Source organism: Antennarius striatus, chromosome 5 (assembly GCF_040054535.1).
Source record: "Antennarius striatus isolate MH-2024 chromosome 5, ASM4005453v1, whole genome shotgun sequence".
Taxonomy (NCBI): domain Eukaryota; kingdom Metazoa; phylum Chordata; class Actinopteri; order Lophiiformes; family Antennariidae; genus Antennarius; species Antennarius striatus.
In genome coordinates, this window is record NC_090780.1 from 9,115,001 (window position 1) to 9,139,689 (window position 24,689).

The following is a 24,689-nucleotide window of genomic DNA, read 5'->3' on the forward strand; positions in this document are numbered from 1 at the left end:
AAGAAGGTAAGTCTTCAACCTCATCTCGCTGTCAACAATTGATTTCATCTTCAAACTGTTGCCGACATCCTCCTTGAGTTTTGAGCTCTTTCTCTTGGCTTCTATTCACAATACGCTGCCTTTACCCACAACCATAAGTGGAATACTAAAAGTTTGGAGAGGATAGGCTGGACACACATGTTAGAAAATACCCCCCAACCCACAAAAGATCCCTTCATCCTTTCCAACTGTGACCTCACAAATTAATCATTGAGAAAGAAGAGATAAGAATTAGGGATCTGAGTAATGACAGTTCAATACAACACAGACAACTCTGATGATAATGACTTTAAAATGTTTCATACAGTACGTCTTGAAGTGGTAGTGCTTGATACCGGCCACTTCCAACAGTTAGCAATGACTTTGTTCAGTGCATCAAATGTAGTCTGTTCAGTTTCCTCTGTGTGTGTTGAACTGTGTATTAAACCCTTTCTGCAACTCCACTCCCCTCACACAATTTGAGGCCCAGTTACAGGGGCCAAGGTTTACTCTATTGACTTCTTGCTATCTTTTTTTCTCTCCATCCAGTCACAAATCAATATAATCATAATGACTTCCTCCCCTCCACACTTAACTCTGGGTAAACACTGAAACCCACAACTATAGCATCGCATTCTGATTTACTGAACATCGGCTCTTAAAAACAACTAATTAAGCTAAAGAGCAGAAAAGCTGCAGCAGCCATTCGGGTTTGTTTGGATGCAAAACAAGTTCAGTTGTAGCTGCAGTTGTGGCCAGGCAACCTGACTGCTGGGTCAGGCATCTGGAGCCCACGGCACTATCTACACATAAATAGTCCACAGAAAGCAGAGGTACAGAGGAAGAGAAGAGGAGCGGGGGGAGCTGCATGTCAATGCTCCAAACATTGACTATTACAAAGAACAAAGTCGCTAGTTTCCTCAAGTTGTGCTGAGCGCTTGCATTAGCAACCCCAACTTTTTTTTCCACGTCTTTGTCTTTTTTCCTCACAATTGGACCCAACTTCCTGAGGATTTAATAGGGAGAGACTATGCAGTGCTTTTATAAACCCTGGCAGACTGCTTAACGACATACTTTACTCATGATAACATCAGTCAAAGATTAACATTTGTGGAGTTATCACATACATATCAGGCCTTTAATAATACTAAAACATGAAAACGCTGTTTAGATATATTCATACATTTTAAACCGCTACATACCCCTGTCCTGCTTTACAATTCTGTTTCAGGTTTCAACAATGCTTTTACTAGCTTAGAGGCAAACGGGTGATACAGCTACCATTAAAGGAAGCTGTTACAATCAAGGCAATGCTGGACAAGCGGCGTACCCAAAGAATTCCCAGTGCTGGTGCTATGTTTAACTTTCAATTGATTTCTAATCAAACCCATTTTCTTCACCATTGAAAACCAATTAGTAGCCAGTTTAGCTTTTGTGTAGCCTGACTTCACTCAGGCAGGGTTAGGAAAAATTCTTCATAGAGGGGTTCCAGTGCCCCATGCAAATAAGAACTACATGATAAGCTGTAGCGGTAAGACAATGGAGGAAAACCCAGCTTTCCTGTCAGTTACAGCTTGTAATGAGGAATTCATACATGACATCAACTCTGGATCGATACAAGAAATGTGACACACTTCTTTCAGAATGGTTGTCTTTTTTTTTTTTTTGCAAGGGACTATATCGCGGAGAAACAGTCAACAGTCCTTATTTTTCTTTTGGATACATTGTGGAGCACATCTTGATTATCTATGTTGACTTATCTTTCCAAGTTGACCATTTGTATTGAACTATGTGACTAAATTGTTAACATTATTTGATTCTATTTTTCAACTTTCTGCATTATGTGCTGGCACATTGTGGTAGTTATTGTGATATGCACTCACTGAGGCTAGAACTCAGGGAGTCATAAATAGTTAGATGGCCATCTTGAACAGTATTACAACATTCAGATCTGTCATTAAGATCAATCTTTCAATTAACATCCTCATGACACGTCCTCAAGCTAACCTTAATTTAAAGATCGTGTCCCTGTTTTTGCATATGAAAAAAAAAAAAAAAATGTATGAATGAGGAACATGTTCTCGTAAAACTGGAGAAGTTTAAATTTGTTCTTGCTGCTTCAACAATCAGCAATTTATGGCCCAACTTATCAAAATTAAACTCCTGGAAAACTAAATAAACAAAAGTATGTAAAAAAAAAACTCAACAAAAAGAGACTCAAATCTATTGTTTTCAAGTGGGTGTCACATTTAGTTCTACAGCAGAACAGAATTTGGTAACTTATCTCTATCTTACTAGGAAGAAAACTAACATAGAAAAGTGAAAACTTCACTGAGAGTCTTAAGGGGGGCTGGAGTTCACATCCTACTTCTTTCAGAAATAGAGTGAGAAAGGTACACACAGGAAACATCTGGTAAGAATCAGGACACAGAAGACAAAATAGAAAAAAAAAAGAAGAGGATGAAGCTCAACCACAGGTTACAACCAGGCCCTGTGAAGACTGCAGAAAGCCACACAATGGATATACACTTCAAGCACACACACAGACATCGAGCCATAAGGCATATCAGCTATGAATGTAAAGTATACAAACATCGCAGCACAGTTTACTCTGCTGAGGCCATGTTTCAGTAGTGGGACTGAGTGGAAGTGAGCAATAATATTTGCAGCCTAAAAATAGAACAGTCGAAACCCAGAGGAAATACACTTTAGCAAATGTCATTTAAAGATTACAAGCATTAAGTCAAGCAGTTATGGTTGACATTTAAAATGTAAACAAAAAAAACATCCATTTTCCATTCCATAATTACTTAACATTTGCACAGGCAGAAGACCGCCCCAACTGGCACTCAGCTAGACGCTGGGTACACCTTGGATAAGACGCCAGTAAAGCTATGTGCCAACACAAGACAGTAAACAAGCATCCACATTCACACCGATGGACAATTTAGTGTCCCCAGTTCAACTACATAACATTAATCTGGACTGTGATGGAAAACCACAAAACAGAGAACCAACAAAGACACTTGGAGACGCCCTACTAGTTCCATCTATTTTTATTTGCATCTAAAAATAAATGCTGCTGAAACTTTAAACCAAGGTTTCCAAAAAATAAAGGTAAGTTTGATTTGAAGTCTGTTTAATAAACCTTAAAATTATTGCCACCACCAACTAGGCCTTTGTGAAAATCTATGTTCCTCCTTTAGAAACTCCTTTAATAACTGTTTGCTTGATTTCGGGCACCCAAGCCTGATTCCTGCCAGTCAATCCAATTATCACTTGAACAGATAATTGTGAAAAAACAAGATGTTGGATAGTAGTTCCCCCTAAAATCACACTGAGGGAAACTCAATAAGTAATTCCAAAAGAAGATGATTGAAATACATTATGGTCAGACTGACCTAGCTATTCCAAGGTACAGTTTTACAAAGTGAGACACATCAACTGCAAATGAATAAAACCTGGAATAAAGATGAGCCATCCCAGAATTAGTTAACCCTCTGAATTTTCTCCAAACGCAGAGTAAAGCTCACTAAGGAAGTCTACTCGAGCTTAACTGAAATGAACACAACTGGCTCCTGTTATGGCGGACTATCAAGACATCCACATAGTTTCCCAAGCTAATCATGTGAACATGTTTTCATGGGTCAGAAGTTTCCCATATTGTGGTTACAGTTACCACCATCTTCAATGCACTACTAGCTGATGCATACACTCTCAACGCAGATTGTTTTTTACATAACTCATGTTACATACTGATCATGTCATCATGATCAGTATGTAACATCATTACAGTGGTATGAAAAAGTGTTGGCACCCCCGATAATTTTCCAGATTTTCCTTTTTAAATCACTGGTTATTCGGATCAACAATTGCAATTACATATATCTTATAGCAGATGAACACAGTGGTGTTTGAGAAGTGAAATGAAGTGTATAGGATTTCCCAAAAGTGTGCAGTACATTTAAACAAAAGTAGTCAGGTGCATAAATATGGCCACCCCATTACAAGTATTACATCAGTATTAAGTAGAACCTGTTTTTGCAGAAATAACAGCCTCTGGTTTCTATATCTTGTCTATATTTGTCTTCACAACACTTCTCCAGTTTGGTTAGTTTGATGCTTGCCAGCGTGGTCAGCCCGCTTTTAATCACACCAAAGAATTTTGACAATATTCAGGTCCTGGAGTGAGATGGCTATTCCAGAATATTGTACTTGTTCCTCTGCATGAATGCCTTAGTAAAATTCGAACAATGTTTAGGGTCACTGTCTTGTTGATGTATCCAGCCCCAGCGTAACTTCAACTTTCTCTGATTCTTAAACATTGTTTGCAAGAATCTGCTGATATAGACTGGAATCCATGCAACCTTCAACTTTAACAAGATTGTCAGTACCTGCACTGGACACACAGCCCCACAGCATGATGGAACCACCACCAAATTTTACTGTGGGTAGCATGTGTTTGTTTTGGAACACTGTTTTCTTCTAATGCCATGCATACCACCTCTTATTATGTCCAAATAACTCAATTTTAGTTCAATTAGTCCAGAGCACTTCATTCCAAAATGAAGCTGGCTTGTCAAAATGTTCTTTAACAAATCTCAAGCGACTCTGTTTGTGGCATGTGCACAGACAGAACTTCTTCCGTATCATTCTTTCATAGAGCATTCTTCTTCCATAGACCCTTTGTGCAAAGTGTGCTGAACAGTTGAATGATGCAGTGACACAATCTGCAGCAACATTATGTTGTAGGTCTTTGGAGCTGATCTGTGGGATGACTTTTGACTGTTCTCACCATCCGTCGCCTCTGCTTCTCTGACATTTTCGTTGGCTTGCCACCCCAGGCCCTAACTACAACTGTACCTGTGTTCTTCCATTTCCTCACTACGTTGAAATCTTTGATATAACTTTTTGCATCCTTCCTTTAAACCATGGTGTTCAACAATCTTCATTTTCAGGTCATTTGACAGTGGTTTTGAGGCTCCCCTGTTGCCACTTTTAATAGAAAATGCAAAGAGGTCAACAACTTACAATTGGCCACTGCTAATACCCTTTCTCGTGACTGGCTTCACCTTTGTGTGTAGATGAAGGGTCAATGAGCTTACTAAACAAATTTTGTGTACCAATAAGTAGTGCTAAAGGTATTCAAATCAATAAACAACAAGGGTGCCCAAATTTACGCACAGGCCTACTTTTGTTTAAAGAATTTTTGCAGTTTCTGTAAATTTTATAAACTTCATTTCACTTCAATATTACTGTTTGTCTGCAATATGATACATTTAACTGTATAACCATTAGGTTATAATGGTACATGACTAATATCTGAAATCCCAACAGATATATTCATCTGGATGCAAAGCTGGTGATTTGGGAAGTGGATTATATTCCATATTCCATTCCATTACATATTAAAATCAGTCAAGTAAATCTTACATTTGTCGTTATTACATCCCACTTCAAAGCGGTGATGTATCGTAATTGTCAGTGTTCATGTGTTTGTTCATGTGTTTGTCCACCAAATATCTTCGCAACTGTTGCAGATAGAAAGATGAAAAAAAAAAGCACATTAGTCTGGCGGCAAAAGGGATGAAAATGAGATGACCTTGAGAAAACTAGGTCAAAGTCAAATCTCAACTTTTGTACACACAGGAACTGGATTAGATAGAAAGACGAGGGAGAAGGCCATTGTGAGTAAGACCATCTGGGGTGTCCCGGGATGTTGCAGTCTGTGTTGCAATCTTGTTTAGTTTGCATCTGTTTCATGGTAGATTTTGAAATAATGCAGCACTGTATACAAAGCAAGTAAGGCAAACTTTCATACGAATTGCAGACAGTTCTTGTCAAAATAATAATAGAAAACAAGCATGTTTGACAGAGCCGACTTGAGAGAAAGGAAACTGAAGAAAATCATTTATTATTAAAGCTGGAACCGATCAGACATGGGAATAACCACCACATGAGGGCGAAGAAAACAACATGTGAACACATGTGAACACACGTTCATACTAGAACCCCCTATACACACACACACACCATCTCTCCTTTCCTGGTATGCTCATAGACTACATAAATAGTGCAATGTAAAACAAGAGGGTAACAATGACTTCACCAACACTTGGCCGCAGTCTCTCAATCCACACACACACATGCACACACTATTCTATTTTCTCCCCATTTGGCATAACTTACATGAGAACAACTTCATGGTGAAGTTTCCAGTAGAAAGCAGCTGTGGTGGTTTCTGAATGCTGTGACACACTCAGCAGAAATCAACTAATTGGATTTGGTTTTAGCTTCTATGAATTTAACATTACTTTTAAGAGTGACATTCCATGAACAGAAACCTATGATTCGACAGCACTGGGAATCAAACTTTGGCTCTCAAAATACCAAAAGTCAGACACCTATAAAAACAAATTTCACAAATTAAATTTTTGAAAAAGGCAAAGGGACGTTCTGAAAGAATAACAAGTTTATTTTTATTGCAAAAATGTGAAATTTTTCACTCTAATCATGATTTCCACCTTGATTTCAGTACTAAAGTTGAAGAATGTAATCATGAAAGATGGAAGACACACTTGAGCCTTGACTACCAGTTTGCTGAAAAATCTGGCTTAGCATTTATGTGATACTATTAATTCATAAAAGAAAACACAAAATAAAACAATGAAGTCACAATGCAGATAATAAACTGTCAGTTTAACTATGTATCATATATATATGATATATATATATATATATGATACATAGATAAACATAGTTAAATCTCACAATGCCTGAGGAAACCCTCAAAGCTCATGTACCAAATAAATTTCTGCAGTTAGAGTTGAATGTGTGTCACTGAGATAAGTCTACACAGAACCTTGCTCTGTGACCAGCCATTACTCTTAAGGGGGAATGAAACAGCTGAGCTGAGACTTTTATGCTGGTGGTTCAACAACTGCACAACTGCAGAGTAGTTGGCAGGCGAGCAGGCAGCAGCAAGCTTCCAGCCCGCAGGCTCCAGTGGACAGGATAAGGCTTCTTTGTTTAAGACTCCTCCTACTCCTCAGAGAAAATGAGAACACAGTCATGCTGTCTGACAAGAAGTGCACTCACCACACACACAAAAATTGATCACAGATTGGCAAGTACACACGCATGTATGAACAGTACATACACAACCTATTAACATACCTGCAGAGAAGATGCAGAGCTTATATTCACATATCAGCCTGCCAGTAGGACTGCCAACATTTTTTATAGGACTTTTATAGGCAGGCATGTCATAAACTTCGTATTGCAATAGTGACTTCACAGCAAAAACTGAGACCCTATTAAAACACTCAGACTGCTGAGAAAAATATATTCACGACCACAGTGTTAAATAAAGAGGCTGATGACTAAAGCAAAATCCCATTCATTTATCATGCCTGTTAGTGCTTCCCCACCACATTAAAGTCTTTGAGTTGGTTAAGAAAGTTTTCTTTCCCTCACCCCAACCTGTGCCTGCCCCCTGACGTAAGCCTGTCCTGACTGGAAAAAATGTAACCCGAGCTACCTCGGTCACAGCCCCACCTGAGGTTGGAGGCGTCAGGTGTCTATCTGTGTTAACTATCATGAAAAATATCCTCACAACTGGCCCAAAAAACAAAGCACATCATTTAGCAGCTGATATAGTGAAAAGACATGAAGACTGTTCATTTACAGAGAAAAACGGGAGTGAACACAAACCTTTGTTGCATTCAGGAACAATCAAAATGGAACTATCAGTGCAGACAAGGATTAAAAAAAAACAAGCTCTGGTGTCTTTGTATGGGCATGTATGTGTCCCTCCTGAAGGGTTTTAAGGGGTCACCTTCAGGTTTTCTGTCTAGAATTCACCCCATCAGGCATCAGCTTCCAGAATTTTAGGAAAATTAATATTCTAATGTTAGCATGTTGTTTGATGGAATATAATAGAAGGGACTTATTAATTGGTTATCTTGTAATTAATTTCCAAAATGATAAGGAACTGTGAGCAGGGGTTAATGACTCTATAATTACTTTTGACAGATGAGTGGGAATTACACCATGCTTAAATGTAAAGATATGTCCCATTGAGCCATACAGGCTCTGTATGTGACATTACAAGGTTTCGTGTTAAATTTACTCACTGTTCCTAAAACTCATTTAAAGTAGAAAACTTTAAATAAGAAGAAGTTGAATATTAAGTGTCCCAGATGTTTCCATAGACTGTTTTTGCTGGCTATTTTTAGCTTATCAACAACCCATCATTCTACATCTCCGTCTAATCTCTGCTCTATGATCCAGCATGACATTTCAAATGTGAATGAAAACTTTTCTGACACTAAATGCAGATTTCAGTTAGAAATTGGCATTTAATTCAAAATTACTATTTAATAGTACCTTGAAGTTAGTTGACTATTATTAACCCTAAAACGCAAAAGGCTTGAGGGTTCTAATTTAGGTGCATTATGTAAAGGGATTATGGACTATTAGACTATTTCTTTGAAATAATCATGTTGCAGTGAAAAGTTTGAAGAGTCTTAAAACCTCGTTTTATATTAGTATTCACATAACTTTTTTTTTGCAATAGAGAGTTGTTTGAAGAAACTGTAGAAAAGCTTTGCAACTCCAACTGAAAGCTGAAAATCAGTCCCATTGTCCTTTGACTGGGATTTATAAAATCCAGCTCTTGATACACTGCAAAGAGTATTTTTTAATCAACTGATGAAGAAGCTAACCACAATTTCAATGAAAAATGAAGGTGAAACAGAGCTAAGACGAAACAATAAAACACAAGCTGTCACACAAACAAGCATATCCAAGTGTTTCAGATAAAGTACTTTTATTTTGGTCATGACCTTTAATGATTCTGGAAAATGGCTAAATACTTCTATTGCTAATTTCTGTCTTTCTATATACTTAGTGTGTTTCAAAAAAATCACTGCAAATACAAAGTGAATATACTTATACTGCATTAAAAAGTGAGAATCAGACAGGAGAGCTTGTGTCTGAAAGCTAACACTCAACTGTTTCCAGCACCTGCGGTCTGTGTCCACCAATCAGTGCTCCAGAATCTCTGGAATCTCTGGAAGTGGAAATATGGGAATGTTGTCGATGTGAGTAATGTTTATGTTGTGCAATCCCTGCTTCCAAGCTCCCAGAGATCAGTAGCTATAAGAAGAAAAGCTAAACCTGCTTTAGCAGCATGGAGTCCAAACCAGCACTTCTGGGAAATTCTGCCTGTGCACTGCTTTCCCAAGAAAGGAGCCCCAAAACATACGGACAATAGAAAACTCTTGCATGCAGTCCGGAATGACTCAATTTAAAACCAAGGAGAGATGTGTGTCTGTATGTAGAGGGACCTTCTAGGCACCCAGTTGCTTGTGTGTCACAATGAAAGCCAGGAAAGACGAGCTGACAAACGGAATACTTTTAAGAGAGGAAGAAATAAGCATCTGGAAAATAACGTTTTGATGACTTACCCTTGATCTGATTAGATATTACTCATGTAGAAAGTCATAAATGTTTCTCAATGCAAGTACAGTACTTACAGCTGTGAAGCAAACAGCCGGCTCATCTTTGCCACATGTTCATTGTCATCCATGTCACTATCTCCCTGGTCCCCACTCAGCTTCCTCTTGGTGGGACTGATTGGAGGAGGACCTGTCCTGTGGCTGGAGGAGATAGAAGATGAAGAGGAGGAGGAGGACGAGGATGAGGAGGAGGAAGACGATGACAGAGACAGGGACTGGAGTCTGGGGTCCCCCCTCAATGCTGCTTCACCTGGAAGGGAGAAACAGGAAGAGAAAAACATGAATATGCAGAAGAAATAAATAAACCTAATCTAAAACCACCCAGTCTGAAAGACAGAAGGAAAATTAAGCTACTCTACATTTTGAATAGTCTAAAAACAACAACAGAGCTATAACACAATTTGAATAGTAACTAAATTTGCAGTTGACTGTACTTTTATTTCCAAAGAGACTAAGGAACTGAAGTCAGTGCCATGGCTGTAAATTTGCATGCTTCCCAACAAAAAGGAATGAATGGATGTCATGGACGTGAGTTATGGCAATTACTCAAAATTATGGTCCTTTCAAGTAGAAGGGACTGTTTTATTGCCACTTTAAACAAGCTGACCACAAAAGCCCGTTCATAACAGTGTTCCTGTAGGGCTGTAGTCTAACTCAAACTTTGTATTTTGTTGGCTACAGTGTCCCTTGTAAGTCACAAACCTTTGGCATCAGCAGAGGACGATCTGGTTAGAAATGTTTGGAAGAAATAGTGGATGGGTTGTCTTTTTATGTTTTTGGTGTATATTATATGAAATATTTTTCTTTGCTTCCCTCCAGTCTTTTCCTGTACAGAGGGCCAATAGAGCTGTCAGTGGGAGTGAGAGTAAAAGAAAATCAGGAAAACTACCACTGGCTCCATCTCAGCACAGGGACTTTCCACTGCTTCGTTCTGATGTATCTGTCTGCATTTTCCCAACCAAAACAAAGCCTCAAGACAACACTGAACTCACAGCTTTCTCCATAACTACTCCCTTATCAACAAACCACAACACAGCATAGCTGGCCCTCATTTATTTCAAATGCATCTATTCTTAAAATAAAATTAAACAGCAATGACAATAATGCTTAGAAGATTTCTATATGGCATTGATGACAGAAAATGAAAGTAGAAAATAAGTACGGATTTACAATGCAGTATGTATTCATTAGAACTGTATTATACTAAATGCTGATATGTATTTTGTTAATATTCCAAATCACATTACTGACAACTTTAATCGCCAATCATAAATAAACAAAGAACCTGTTAAACTTAACTTTTTCTAAATTATATTGATTCCAGATTTTTCAAAAAAAAGAAAGAAAAAACGACCACGGGCAAGATTTATGTGTTATTAAAATGCCAATGATACAGAAACTATATCTTTTCCATTTTACTCCATTACATTGTTTGTTTACAACAAACATGTTCTGATCCATCTAGAAGAAGGAAGTTTCGAGGACAACAGAGTGTATTCTTATGGAAAGGGAAAAACAATGCCTGAAGTCACCAAATATGGGCAAAAACCAGGTTAAACCAAATCTATAAATAATTCTACCACTGTCATTCAGAGAGTGGTGGTCACAAACACAAAGAAAATGTTTAGTAATGTAATGTAAGACTGTGTGCTCCACTACGCCTCCATTGTTTCACTGTACACATGTCATTTTTAGCATGGCCTCCCAAACACAGCAGCAGCTCCTCTCCTCTCCCTCCTCCCTCTGTCGGGCATGTTCCTGCTCACTCCACTGTGTACCATGGCAACAAGGATGACATCATTGTTTCTGGCAGGACAGGGGAATGGCAATATAAGATGGGAGACTGTGACACGACACTGTCCAATCATAATCCAGGACACATAATAGATCATCAGAGGTGAAACTCTACACAAAACCAACCTTAAATTGTTTCCCCTACAAACAAAATATGAGATTTTTTTATTCTGAATAAAAATATATTGACCCAACGGGTGCTGAGCTGAGAACCTGAGCTACATTACAATCAGTTGCCAATTAGGTACACCTCTCTAAAACTCATGTACCACTGAAATAACACCTACTTCATGAGGTGATTATATTTTTGGTGCAAAGGTGTTTAAGGAGTTAATGCAGAAACTTCAACCAAAATCACTGAGGTAATTAGCAATGCCTAATAAAGTAGCAACCTGATAAAAATTTGAGATGAACAAAAAACCGGTGCAAATTGGGCCTCTTTCCACATGTAAATAAAAACATTAAAATATATTTGTGTTTTATGAAGTTTAAATTCACAGCCTAGAGCACAGAATAACAGCGCTAGAGAGGACTTCCAGCTTTGCCATCACCATCAGTCTTTGGTGCAGTTCAAACAACAACCAACCAAGTTTTTGGGCCTAAATGCTCCCCCTTCTGCATCAATCGATGAACAGCCTCTGTGTTCTGCCATGCAAGCATAGTGCATTCTTCCTCTATTGTTAATAGTAGTTCCAAATAGCCTGTAATCATATAACTGGCACCTTCAGTCAGTAATAATTTACGTCCAGCTACAGGTAAATATGTTTTTCATGACAAGCCATTTAATGAATACTTCATGAATACATAATACTGCAAAATCAATATTTGTATATCTGCAATCATTTGATTACAGAAAGAACAATGAAAAATATGAGATCAGAATGTATTGAGATCTTTTTTTCATTCAAATTGCAATCAATGATGAAGTGCTACTACCCAGAAACAAAACCATCCTTTTGCTTCTCTGCTCTCGGTTCACTGGGTACACATGATCAAAGCTTATTTCTCTTGATAGCACTTCAAACAGCATGAAATCAGGATAAGACTGGATTACAAATGGACGTGAACCTCTCTCTCTCTTTTCCTCTTCAGATACTTAAAAAGAGTCAGAGCATGTTATTTCATTAATGTTCCTGAAGAGCAACACAGTCACTATCTTGTGGCTTAATTTCTGAGTAACCTGAATTTGGCCCTCAACGTTGCTTTGACGCCATAGAGTTTGAACTTTTAAAATACTTGAAAGGACATGCATAAGATCCCTTGAGCAAAAATAGTCTATTTGTGCTGTACTTTTCAACTGGATGTTAGGTTTGTTTGATCTCAGAACAAGAGAACAGGCCATAGAGTGACAAAAACAGACAGAAACAGACAACAGAATATGATTTGGAGGACACTTTGGACACTGTTTATTTTTTCCTCCTCGGTATCAAATACTTAGCATCCCTCTGCCTCCTTATCTGCCCATCACTGATGGCAGATTTACAGCAAGGGGGAACATCAGAGTTGGGCAAGTTGACAAACAGTTGTTTAGTAAGTATATATTGTCTGGAAGCAAATCAATTACAAAATTGACCAGAAATAATGACACCCCCCCCCCAAAAAAAAATAGAATAATCAACACAACTTAGAATGTTTAGGACACTAAATCACCTGAAACTGGATCGAAGCAATCAGTCGGCTTGTTATTACATAAGACTGGAGTCTACCGTTGGCAACAGGGCAATGACAAAAACCACATTACTGCAGTCATGTGACACCTGCCACCACATTGAGCACATTACAGCATTCACTGCCGTCTTGTGTTTCCCTGCTAGCCAACATAACAGAGTTCCATATAGTGTGCTATATGAATTAGAAACACAACAAAAACTGTCTCGAGAGTTATGGAGGAATGAAACTTTTCAGTTGATTGTCTAATAATCCATCGGATTACGTCTCATAATTCACTGGACTGCTGCAGGTATTTCATAATATGCTTGTGCTCCCCCACTGAAAGTACTCTCCTCCAAAAGCTATATTTTTTTGGTCAGTTAATTATGTGCTAATCCAGCACAAATGTCGCTCAGGGTACTGAACGAAGATCAGAAATTTAATATCAAATTTAATTTGCCAACAAATCATCCCAAAAACAATAAATAACAACAATGTTATTTTTTCCCCTTTGCTTAATGTCATCAGAAAGATGCTTGCTGATTTTTTTACAAAGTTTCATACTCAACTAATAATATAATGACTGTGTTGTGCGGGTGTTTGATTACACTATGATGAACTGTATATTACAGATAGATATTTTTAGATGGAGAGCATGCCGAATCTGGTCAAACATTTGGTTTTTTTTAGGGTACACATGTGAAAAATTCCATGTCTACACTTGTCCCACTGATCATCGGGGGACATTGTACCAGTATGCATGAGCACATATGTGTGCATGTGTCGGTGAGTCTAAATACGTGTGCTCCTGCATACAAGTCAGAACACTCAAAATATCACAAAGCTCCTCCAGCCCCTTCTTGGCTCAACATGTTTGGACAGGAACAGCTTTTCTTTCACTCTTTTTACTGATTGGCTCTTTTCGCTGTTCTTTTATCTTTGTTTTCTTATAGTGAGGCCCCACAGTGGGAGTCACATTTTAGCTCAGTCAGCTAAAAACCACACACACAAAAAACACTCAGAAAAACAAATACATGGGCTAAACCTACAAAGCTGTGCTCCCAAAGATAGAAATAAAGCATTGTTTCTTGTCCATTACATTCAGGGGGCCTGATAAATACACAAATATAAAATTAGCAATAAAAAGTAGTCCTCTCCCATGTGGACTTTTCACTAACAGACAGAACTATGGCGTCGAATGTTACACAATTGTTTGATTGAATTGTGAACTTGACTGCTATTTTTTTTTTTAAATGGCACTGAAAATAAGAATTTTACTTGCAGGTGACATATAAAAAATACAGCTCTTTCCCTCAACAAAGCATGAGCAGCAGATAAAACTACATCTTTTCTACTAAAGGCTCCTACCGTATCTTATTCTCCACAACTTAAAAAGATCTTCTGTCCACTCCTATAATGGTTACTTGTCCACCTGACAACCAGCCTCTTTGACGCACTGAGAAATAATGGTTTACAGTACCATCTTCCTGATAGAAGAGCTATTCATGTTGTTTTATGTAGAAAGGAGCTGCTAAGTGAAACACTGGCAGGAGGAGAAAATCACTTAATGCAGCAGCAAACCCACGTCCAATAAATGAGCCTGCTGACCAGATCAGACAAAAATGTTTCCTCTGTGATCCCACAGCTTTTCAGTATTATTCAATAGATCAGATGCTGTAAATTTTCATCTTAACATTATTAGATGACAATCAGCACAACTATAGATCCTTTTGTGACTTTAAAATAAAATATTTACATACTGGAAACGATTTAGCATGTTGCAGTGAAAGTCAAAAGGTACAGAAAGGAGCTGATTTCCAAAGAAAGATGGTATGATTACAACCCCTGGGGTGGGAGCTCAGCCTGGAGGACAGCGGGTACATACACATCTCTGAACCAGTTACTCTCCTGCTCCATGTATTAATGACATAACATGAAATCCTAGAAATGACTTGCGATCCAAGTTTTTCCAAGTCACACTGAGAAGAGAAGACTCAACCTTAACACAATGACAGGTTTTGTAAAACAGACATCACAGTGACAGGAATACAAACACGTGATATGAATAAGAGAAAAAGAATGAAATCTAAACAAATGAGCAGAAACAGAATGATTCAGTCATGATTAATGTCAACGTGTTTATTCTACACTGACCTTCGTCTCAATCATTACCTGTCATCTTATGAATACGGGCTCATAAATCCACTCGCAGCTCCTTTCAGGTAAGCAGCAGATCAATGTCATATTTACAACGGAGCTTTAAGCTAATGTCAACTAGGTTAGTAGCGGTTATAACGCGCAGGTTCCCTGTGGACACAGCCTGCGCTTGCTCGAACTTCATACCCATTAGAAAAGTTATTACGCGATTTCATCGGTATTTTAAAGTCTTGTAAGAACTCACAAATAAATGATTAAAACCAACAAATCTGCCTGGTGAGACCAGATGGAAGTACAGCTAGTTTAGCATAAGTTAAGAGCGAAAACTTGTGCCGTCCACACCGCTAGCGTTCCCACACAGCGGCGGCGGCAGCTTCGAACCCTAAAAACAAGCGGAATAGAACCCACAAACAGAACCAGTCGACCACTTTACCTTCGTAGCACAGAATGCCAATGTTGTTGTTCATTTTGTCCAGGTACTGGTAGTTCAAAAGGTCCATTTTCGTTAGTAGCATTTATCGAGTTGTTACCGAAAAAGACCAGCTTTTTTCTTCTCCTGTGAAGACCGACGAAAGGCCCCGACCTCCGACGGAAGTTTGATTAGAAACCTCGTTAAGAAAAGTGAAGACCAACTGTATTCCCGCAGTTATTTGAATGAGACAGTTTTCTTTTCTTTTTTTTTATTTGGGTAAGTGTATCGTAGGACAGAGTAGGAGTAGCGCCAGTTCTCCTCACAGCCAGCTGTAAGTCGACTGCACTGACACGCAGGCTATGCTTGGTATGACTCCTACGCTGCGCCACTAGCGCTCTGCTGCGGAGCAGAGCGGGACGCACTGCGCATGCGCGCTAAATCCCTGGAGCGCCTCAAATAACAGGGATGTTTTACGCACAAGATCAGCCTCTCCAAACACAACCAGAGAGAGAAGAGAGGGAAACAGAGAGAAGCCAAAGAGTTACACTAATCCCGTTTTAATTTAAAAGTAGCCTATCACAGGGGTGACATAGTGACGCACATGAAGTCCCACTCAGGGAGGAGATCGGTAATATAAACAGTGTCATGAGGTAGTCAGTGTTCTGTTGGAATAGTGTGCGGATACGCATAGTGGTATTGTATCGTGGGTGTTACAATGTTTAACAAATCATAATAAAAAGACTTAGTAAATATGGAAACAGATACAGGTGTCTGAATTTAGAAAGTTTATAGGTGATAGGAGGGTAAATAACTAAATAAATGAAAAACGTCCAAGTCTTCATAGGATCTGTTTTTACTCAGACAATGTTTCCGACATCTAATCTAATAAAATATATTAAATATGATAAATGATAATTTTCTCTTTCTTAAGGACATCTAAAAAAAACAAATGATATAAGGTGCATGCGACGAAACCTAAGACCATTTATTTAAGTTACCTATACTTGTCTCGGGAAATGAGAGCAGCAAACTTTCTTACTTTAAACCCAACCATTTTAAAAGGTTACAGGGGATCAGTGGAGTCTCAGAGTGGTTCTCTTCTGCCCCCTGCAGCTTGAGATGAGCTCCACCAAGGTTATGACTTCAATAAAAAGAACTAATGTGCGAAGGAGGAGGCAAATAGATGAAGAGGGTTGATAAATAGATGTGAATGAATGTTATCTATTACCATAGCCATTGTGGAAGGAATAGAGAAGGTTTTTTCATCTGGGTTTTTGACTGAAGACATAGTGATCAGGGTGTGGCTGGCTCAGGATCAGACATTTACACAGAAACACTGCCATGTGCGTGTTTTCATGTGCGCATTTCCATAAAACACACAGACTAAGAAAGGTGAGGCGCCATGAAAAGTTGGTGCAAATGTTTTTTCTGTGTTGGTAATGTCATTGTAAACACAAATAAAACAAAGGGTGCCATTTTCTCAAGCCAATACAAACAAGATTTTTTTTTTTTTTAAATGTGAAAAGGACAAAAGAAAGAACTTGTCCTGCCAGTCCTCTACCCAGGACATTACTCCAGCTCTTTATCTTGGTAAGATGCGATGAAAAAAAAAACCCCAAACAAACAGACAAACAGATATAGAAAATAGCATCACATCGAAATAAGTCCACAGGCGGAAGTCCACAAGAGGAGACCATGTGTTCTTGAAGGTGGATTTACTTTTCTGTTCTGGACTTCATGCAGTATATGATAAACTTTGAACTGCAAAAAGACAGCCAAATGTTTCAGGTTGCAAACATGATGCATTATATTATCCATGCATTTCTTCACCTTTTCTTCAACTTAACATTTCTACCATTGCATCAACAGAAAATAGAATTCCATCTATTTTCTAGCAGATGTGACAACTTTAATTGCTGCTTATCCACTTTGAGGGTCACAGGTCTGCTGGAGCAAATCCTAGCTGGCTTAGAGGCAGGGTACACCCCGGATAAGATGCTTGCTCATCACGAGGCCACAAGAAAAGCTAGAACCAAAGAAGTCACAGACTGCAACATCCCGCCACACCCCTGAATTCAAATTTTTATCCTGACCTACTTGCATAGGTCAAAGATCAAAGCTAGTGCTCTGAACTACGGTATAGGTCAAAGCACTAGCTTTGGACTAAATCTTTAAACAGGAAAAAAATGTCCTAAAAGAGGAAGTAACTACAGGGTTTAACATGCTGTGTTGTAGGCTACATGTACAGCAGTAGAAGAAAATGGTTTGAATCTAACTAAGAGCTCAGCATAGGGTCAGATGAAAACTGAATATTAGACAGTGCAACCGAGTTCAAAACAATACAATCAGGGAGCTTCCTGGAGCTCACACAAGCAGATAAAAACTTAAGTGCTCTCCAAAGTCCTCATCAAAGATAGCTAAAGGGTTACAAACATTGTGAATTGATCCCCTGTGTTTTGGGTCCTCAGTTAATGAACTCAGACCCCTGTATGTCAGACTGTTTATGCCAATCCAGAATTAGTGGCTCTAATACACATACAGTACATATACACACACATATATACACACTGACATATACAACTTTCAAGAATAATGAAACAAATTACGTGAAAACTATTTGTACTTCACAATTAGCTGAGGCATTCAGACACCTGTAGACTGTACCCGTTAACCTGTATACACGAGTATGTAGGTTAACAGGTGCATCACTAGTTGTTGCAGCTTTAGCTTTTTTTTTCATCTGCTTTACACTTCACTTGAAATTCAAAAGAGAAACAAAGTCTCTCAAACAGCGTCATTGTTTGCTTAGAAACCCAAGAAGTATGCCAAGGAGATTAATGGTTACACAACAAGTTGAGGAAAGTCTAACATTTCTTCCATATGGACAAGGTGCTATACAGAATTAAGCCCACTGTGGTAATTATCTTTTCTTCTCACTTTTTTCCCAGCATGACTCAGGATTAAAGACCTCACTGTGACGCTGCTAACCTACAGTGATGTCAGCTTCAGGGAAAGGTAGGTCGTGGTGAGATAGTATCAGCATAAACTATATTCTGTGGAAAAGCACTGCTGCTTTCCTGCTTTTTGGCATCGGATTTGATTTCTAATCTCAGGAAATTTTTCATCAGTTTCAAAATAAGCAAGTGTAGGATCCATTCTTACACCCACCCATTCACCTTATACACTGATTTTACAGCGTGTACATCTACACCACAGCCCATTGTGGAGAACCCCTGCTTTCCTGTCATTATCTCCCTTACTTCCTGCATAGCTATTTACTTATTTAATCTATCAGGACAAAACGCCACCACATCTACTTGATCTCCTGCAGTTTTGTGTGTCTCTCTCAATGGGTTTGAGTTTCCCTATCGAGAGGGTGTGTCTGGATAACAACAAACTACACAAACCAGGTGGTGATTCATCCTGATTCTTTATTAGCAGGCTCCAGTGTTATGACATAAGCACTGGCAGAATACAAGACCTTATATAAGATGTATTGTAGTAGACAAAATGTGGTGCCTTGCTAGTGGCATTCTTATTTACCCATTTCCAAAAGTTTGTTTCTTCTTGTTGAAAATGAATAAAGGATGATTAACACTCGTCAAACTTTATTAGAAACAGGATCTTTCAACTTCTTTTCAGGGAGGTAAACCAACACTCCATAGGTCACTCAGTTGCACCATTGCTTTGTTTACATGGTGATATAAAGGCCAGAATTGTGTTTTCTCAGTTCTTGGTATCAGGGCAGTTACTCAACTGCTACTTTTACACAAACCTTGAGGCTGTTAAAGGTTCCATTACACACATAATGTCTACTAATAGACAGACCTGTATTTTGAGTTATGATACTGCGTTGGTGTCTATTTTTGACCATGTACAAATCCTGTACAGGTGAATCATACCCCTATCGCACATTCTTCTCAAAAGTTACCTGATAGCAAAAGGAAATTCAGTTTGCCGTTAGGGCATCGGCTTTCTGAGTATCTATAGGCTAAACTACTCTGCTGCAACCAGACACCATTACAGACGGTTTCTGGGAGCGTTCCTGGGAAATATCAGGTTGCTGCACCGAAACAATGACAACAACTGGTGATTGTGTGGAAGTAAAGCTATTTGGTCATTTCCCACCTTTGTGTGTGTGTGTGTGTGTGTGTGTGTGTGTGTGTGTGTGTGTGTGTGTGTGTGTGTGTGTGTGTGTGTTTAGATTCTAGCTTTCCTCCAAAGGTTTTTCCTCTGTCTTTTTCATATCATGTTCTTGCATAATCCAAGATGTCATAAAATGATATTGGTTTAAAGTCATACCAATGTGTATTTTTTTGTTTGCTATTTTTTACTGCGGCTCTGTTTGCAGGAGGCAGCATTCCCTGAACTACAAACAGTAAAAGAGGCTACTGGGATAAGCTGTCCACATTCTAATCATAAGAGACAATGAAGGCAAAAAAAACCGCAATAAATTTACTCATAAGATGCCAGTTCTTGATAAGCACCATGATTTAATGCAATAATCAACACAATGAAATGTCAACAAAATAATCACCTAATGTGGTTATTACTAAATACTTTGGCAAAACCATTGAAAAAATATTACTGTTGTCTTCCAACCTGTATGACAAATTTATCTCAATAGATAGCTACTGTATGACATTCAGGTATGCAAACCTTGAAACACAATTCAGATCCAATCACGAGATAAGTGTTCTCCAAGCAGTGACCTGAAGAACAGTTGTTTCATGTACAGGTAGTACATGAAACAACAAGATAACAACATCTGACTAACGGACATTTGTAGATACGAACATTCGGTAGAGAGTCCGCCATGTCCAACTATTTTCTACCGCAACCCCGCTGAGCAGCATAACATTAACAATCCATAGTTCAAGATTTCATGTTATGTTTATGTTATGTCATGTTATGACTAGGTGATCAGTTTTCTCTGATTTCGGACTTCCTGTGGCTTTTTTTTCTTTCCTGTTGGAATTTCATCTGCAGTGTTTCATTCTTCCTTTATCCACATCTCAACAGATTTCTGAGCAGGGAGAAAACGCACAATGTATTTATGCTCATGGGGACGTTCATGAACATTGAGGCTGATGACAGTTTGGATCAGGTTCAGAGTCAGTGCCCACAATGTAAACTATAGGCCTCTTCTGAGAAATCTGTCAAAACCTGCCTGTTATTTCTTCTTTTTTTTTATTATTATTGACGGGGCTGTCCCCCTGTAGGAGCTAAATGATGTATTGGGTCTCTTGGGGATAACTGGGTTCAAGTATAATTAGGAACCAATCTTGGCCGGGTTAGGTTTCAAATGAAGTATGAATGCCCTCAGTGGAAACTGAATTTTTTTGTTGCTAACTTATTTTACTGATTTAAACCAAACTTAACCTTAAACTTTTTCTTGACATTGCAAACCTGTTTTATTTCATTCTAAGGAACCATGGTGAGTTCAATCAAAAAGAGAGGAATGTGAAGTATGTGTGGTCAGCAAGGCTCTGAGAAAAAGTTCACTCACGAAGACAGTGGAGCTGCAAGGGGACAAGCAAGTGTGGCATTTACTTGAAGCAAGTGTAGGATGTGAATTTCACATAGGAACTAGTTCTTATCTAAGAGGAGGACAGAGATAACCATTAAAAGATACAGACAAAAAGCAAACAAGTGAAAAGCTTAAATAAGTCACAAGCATTTTTGTAAGATGAGTTGTTTTTCCAAAAAATATTTTTTCAAAGTGCAAATCAGAATGATACACCTTGTGTAGGTATGGAAGTGTCTAGGACTGGTGACAGTAGAGTTTCTCACTTGGTTGTTCAACAGGATCTTAGATAGTGAGAAGGTGCCTGAGGAATTGAAAACCAATTGTTTTCTTAGGAGTGTTATGTTAGTTGCAGACATCCAACAACTGAATGAGATAATAAATTGTTACTCAGTGGACAGATCAGCACGCATCCAGTGGTTCAGTTACACGCAAAAACAATTAGTGGTTTCGTTATGGCACCAGTGTCTTCTTTCACAAAAGACAAGCAAATGCAAGCAAATAATTTTTAAGTAATTAATTTGCATTTTATTGCATGACATTAATCGGCAACATCACGGAGGTCTCATCTTTCCTGCCAGAGGCTGGGAGTGAAAGTTTAAAGTAAGAGACATCAGATTTGACTGTGTAAAGATTCAATGATGATGAGACATTCAATAGCACTTCTCTAACCCCAGACCGCAACGTGTCACATTTTTTTATTTACAGAAATAAATTTAAATGAATTTACATAATACCAAAATATAAAAGAAATATTAAAAACCATGGAGATATAGCCCGGTGATGGTTAGCTTAGGAGAGTTTAGCATTAAGATTAGAAATAATTATTGTTAGACTGAAATCAAGAAAGCCAGCATTTCCAGAGCTCAACATGTTTTAAATTATACAAAAACAATGAGTTAAAGTGACATCTCTGGAGTCCTTTCAGAAGTGAGATTGTCAACTAAGACCCAGGAACTACCGAACTGTTCTTTATGTATTGTCAAGCAGATGAAAACTAAACATTAAGAAAACATAGCACATGCCAATGTGAATTTGTGACTTTGGTGAGGATAGCTGGTGACACTGGATTTAAACAGTCACACAACAATAGATCACCGACTGATTCAAAGGTCACCTTCTTTGTGTCACAATACAAAGTCACAACTTCCCTGTGACTAAAAAGCTAAATCACTTGTTGAAGTAAGACAGTGATTCTCAAATAGTGGGGTGATGAGGTGTGTAGAGAGACCCCAGGAAACAAACACCTTAACTACTGTCTGCTTAACTACTGACGTAAGAGAATAAAGTATAATTGCACATCCACTACAGACTTTACCCACAATGCCTTAAAGATTTACAAATCTGCAGTCTCATTAACCATGTTTTTAGTATTTTACATGTGTGTAAAGCTGTACACAGGTAGGATGGTGCTTTGACTTCAGTGTTAACAGCATGTTGACATCCTCACATCGAAAATGCTAAAGCACTGATGTTTACTGGACATAATGTTTACCATGGTCACAGTCTTTCTACCAATGTACAGGCCCTGGCCAATCAGATGTGACTGGTCTCATGAATATTTGATGACACAAGTCTCATCAAATATTCATGAAATCAAAATGATGCTTTTGGAATTCTGCACCATTAGTTAGTTAATTTAGTTTATTTGAAAAAGGAAAATGCAATTTCCTAAAACGCATGATTACGCGTGGTTAAAAAAGTTTTTTATCCATAACTTGAATTGCTTGTTTGTACCATAAAAACCAAAACACCTTCCTCTTTGTGTCTACCTTCATTCAGACCTGTGTCTCTCTGACTGCCTCAGTCCCCACCTAGTAAACAACCCAAGGACTGTTTCAATGAACGCTGCAGTGGGAATAATGTGCCAGTGAAGTGCTGGCTTTAGTCCTTACGGACTCCTCCCACAGGACTCTCAAAGATAAAGTAATGTTTATGACATTCAATATTTTAGTGCAACTGCAAAGCTGGTGGCACGGTGGCGTAGTGGTTACCACTGCTGCCTCACAGCAAGAAGGTCAGGGGTTCAAACCCTATCATTTCCAAAATGACCTCTCTGTGAAGAGTTTGCATGTTCTCTCCGTGTCTGAATGGGTTTTCTACAGGTTCTCTGGTTTCCCCCATTATTAGGAAAAACATGCATCTAGGGAATATTAGGTCATGTTGGACCGTGGTGGCGGCGCGCCTAGGGTGCTGTGGTTCTGGACCAACTATCCATCTGGCCTTGAAATTTCATTGTACCATCCCTGTATGTGTGTAATGACAAATAAAGAGAGTTTGACTTGACTTTTGCTGTTTTTATCTCTTTTTTCCGCTTTCTATCTGTGGTGCAATGGACGATGGTCTCTCATTGATGAGATGGGATTGTTGATTGGATCACCCTACACAGACTGCGATCACTTACAAAAGTTAAATTCTGATGGTGTGAAAACATGGTTATGTTTGGTTTTATTATTTAAGTGATAATTGTCCAAATCACACTGCTGAGTTGCTGAGAGAAGGTAAACACAGAACACTGCGTTCACAAACAGGGTGAAGTTGTGTTGTCATATGAATGGGGCATGTTGAATAGTAGATAAAAGGAGATCTGAGGTCAGTGGTGGGGACACAGGGAAGACATTTGCCAACGCCACCAAAGAGGAGGTGGCTTCCTTTATAGCAGCATTAAAAAACCCTCATGTTGCCAAGATATTCCTAGTAAGAGGTTGCTCTCCATAGTGGGGGTCATAGCCATTACAAAGACGTAAACCCTCTCGAAATCCAATCACACACACACACACACACACACACACACACACACACACACACACACACACACACACACACACACACACACACACACACACACACACACACACACACACACACACACACACACACACACACACACACACACTCCTTGTTGTTCTTCTTCTTAACAGGCTGCAACAGTGCCCAAAAGACTGTATGACAATTTAAATTACTGTAATGGGCCTCCAATGGTAAATGAGGAAGATCAAGTGCAGCACTGCACAGCTAAGCAATTTGAACATTCATGATAATTATACTTAAAAAATGTAAGTGGAATAGGTATTTTAATTTATTTATTTTTTTATAAAATGCATTTTCCAAGTAAACACATCAGTTAACCACTGTGTTTTGAATGTTAATGTGGAAATACATTAACATTAATGGATGCATTTGCTATTTACTGAAAAGGTCATTAATGTTACAGCTAGTGTCTGTACATGTTACAATGTACAGACACAAAGTACTGACCTACACATGAGACTTGTAAAGTCAAATGATTCCAAAGTCAAAATGATTCAACACTAATTGAGACGTGTTTAATACTGATATCCAAAGATATCAGTATTAAACATTTCAATCAATCCAATCCTTTGAGAAGAGCAATCCTGCATGGAAGGACAGATTTTGAGATACTGATGTTGGCATGCCTCCCATAGATTCAGTCTGGACCACAATAGTAGTAGTAGTAGAAAAAGTAATAGCCAAAAAAAAATGTAAGCCAAGATTCAACTTGCCACGGAAAAAGAACTGGTCCAGTGACTAAAGGGAAACACTTCTAGACCAAGCCTAACAATACTCCGTGACATTCTGCAAATGTAGT

The 24,689-nt window shown here is 38.6% G+C and overlaps 1 protein-coding gene and 1 long non-coding RNA gene across 2 annotated transcripts in view; one reads left to right on the top strand and one right to left on the bottom strand.

The window, feature by feature from the left end:
• vgll4b (vestigial-like family member 4b) overlaps positions 1 to 15,943 on the bottom strand; it is a 21,953-nt gene extending 6,010 nt beyond the window's left edge. The window contains exons 1-2 of the mRNA XM_068316322.1: positions 15,574 to 15,943; positions 9,558 to 9,789 (exon numbers count right to left, since the gene is read on the bottom strand). Coding sequence (XP_068172423.1) covers positions 9,558 to 9,789; positions 15,574 to 15,655 — 314 coding nt within the window. The 5' untranslated portion in view covers positions 15,656 to 15,943. The remainder of the gene's footprint in view (positions 1 to 9,557; positions 9,790 to 15,573) is intronic.
• On the top strand, positions 14,840 to 23,324 carry LOC137595943 (uncharacterized). The gene is made up of 3 exons (XR_011035479.1): positions 14,840 to 15,205; positions 18,501 to 18,567; positions 22,862 to 23,324. It is a non-coding gene; the product is annotated as an uncharacterized lncRNA (long non-coding RNA).
• Positions 23,325 to 24,689: the final 1,365 nt, after the last annotated feature.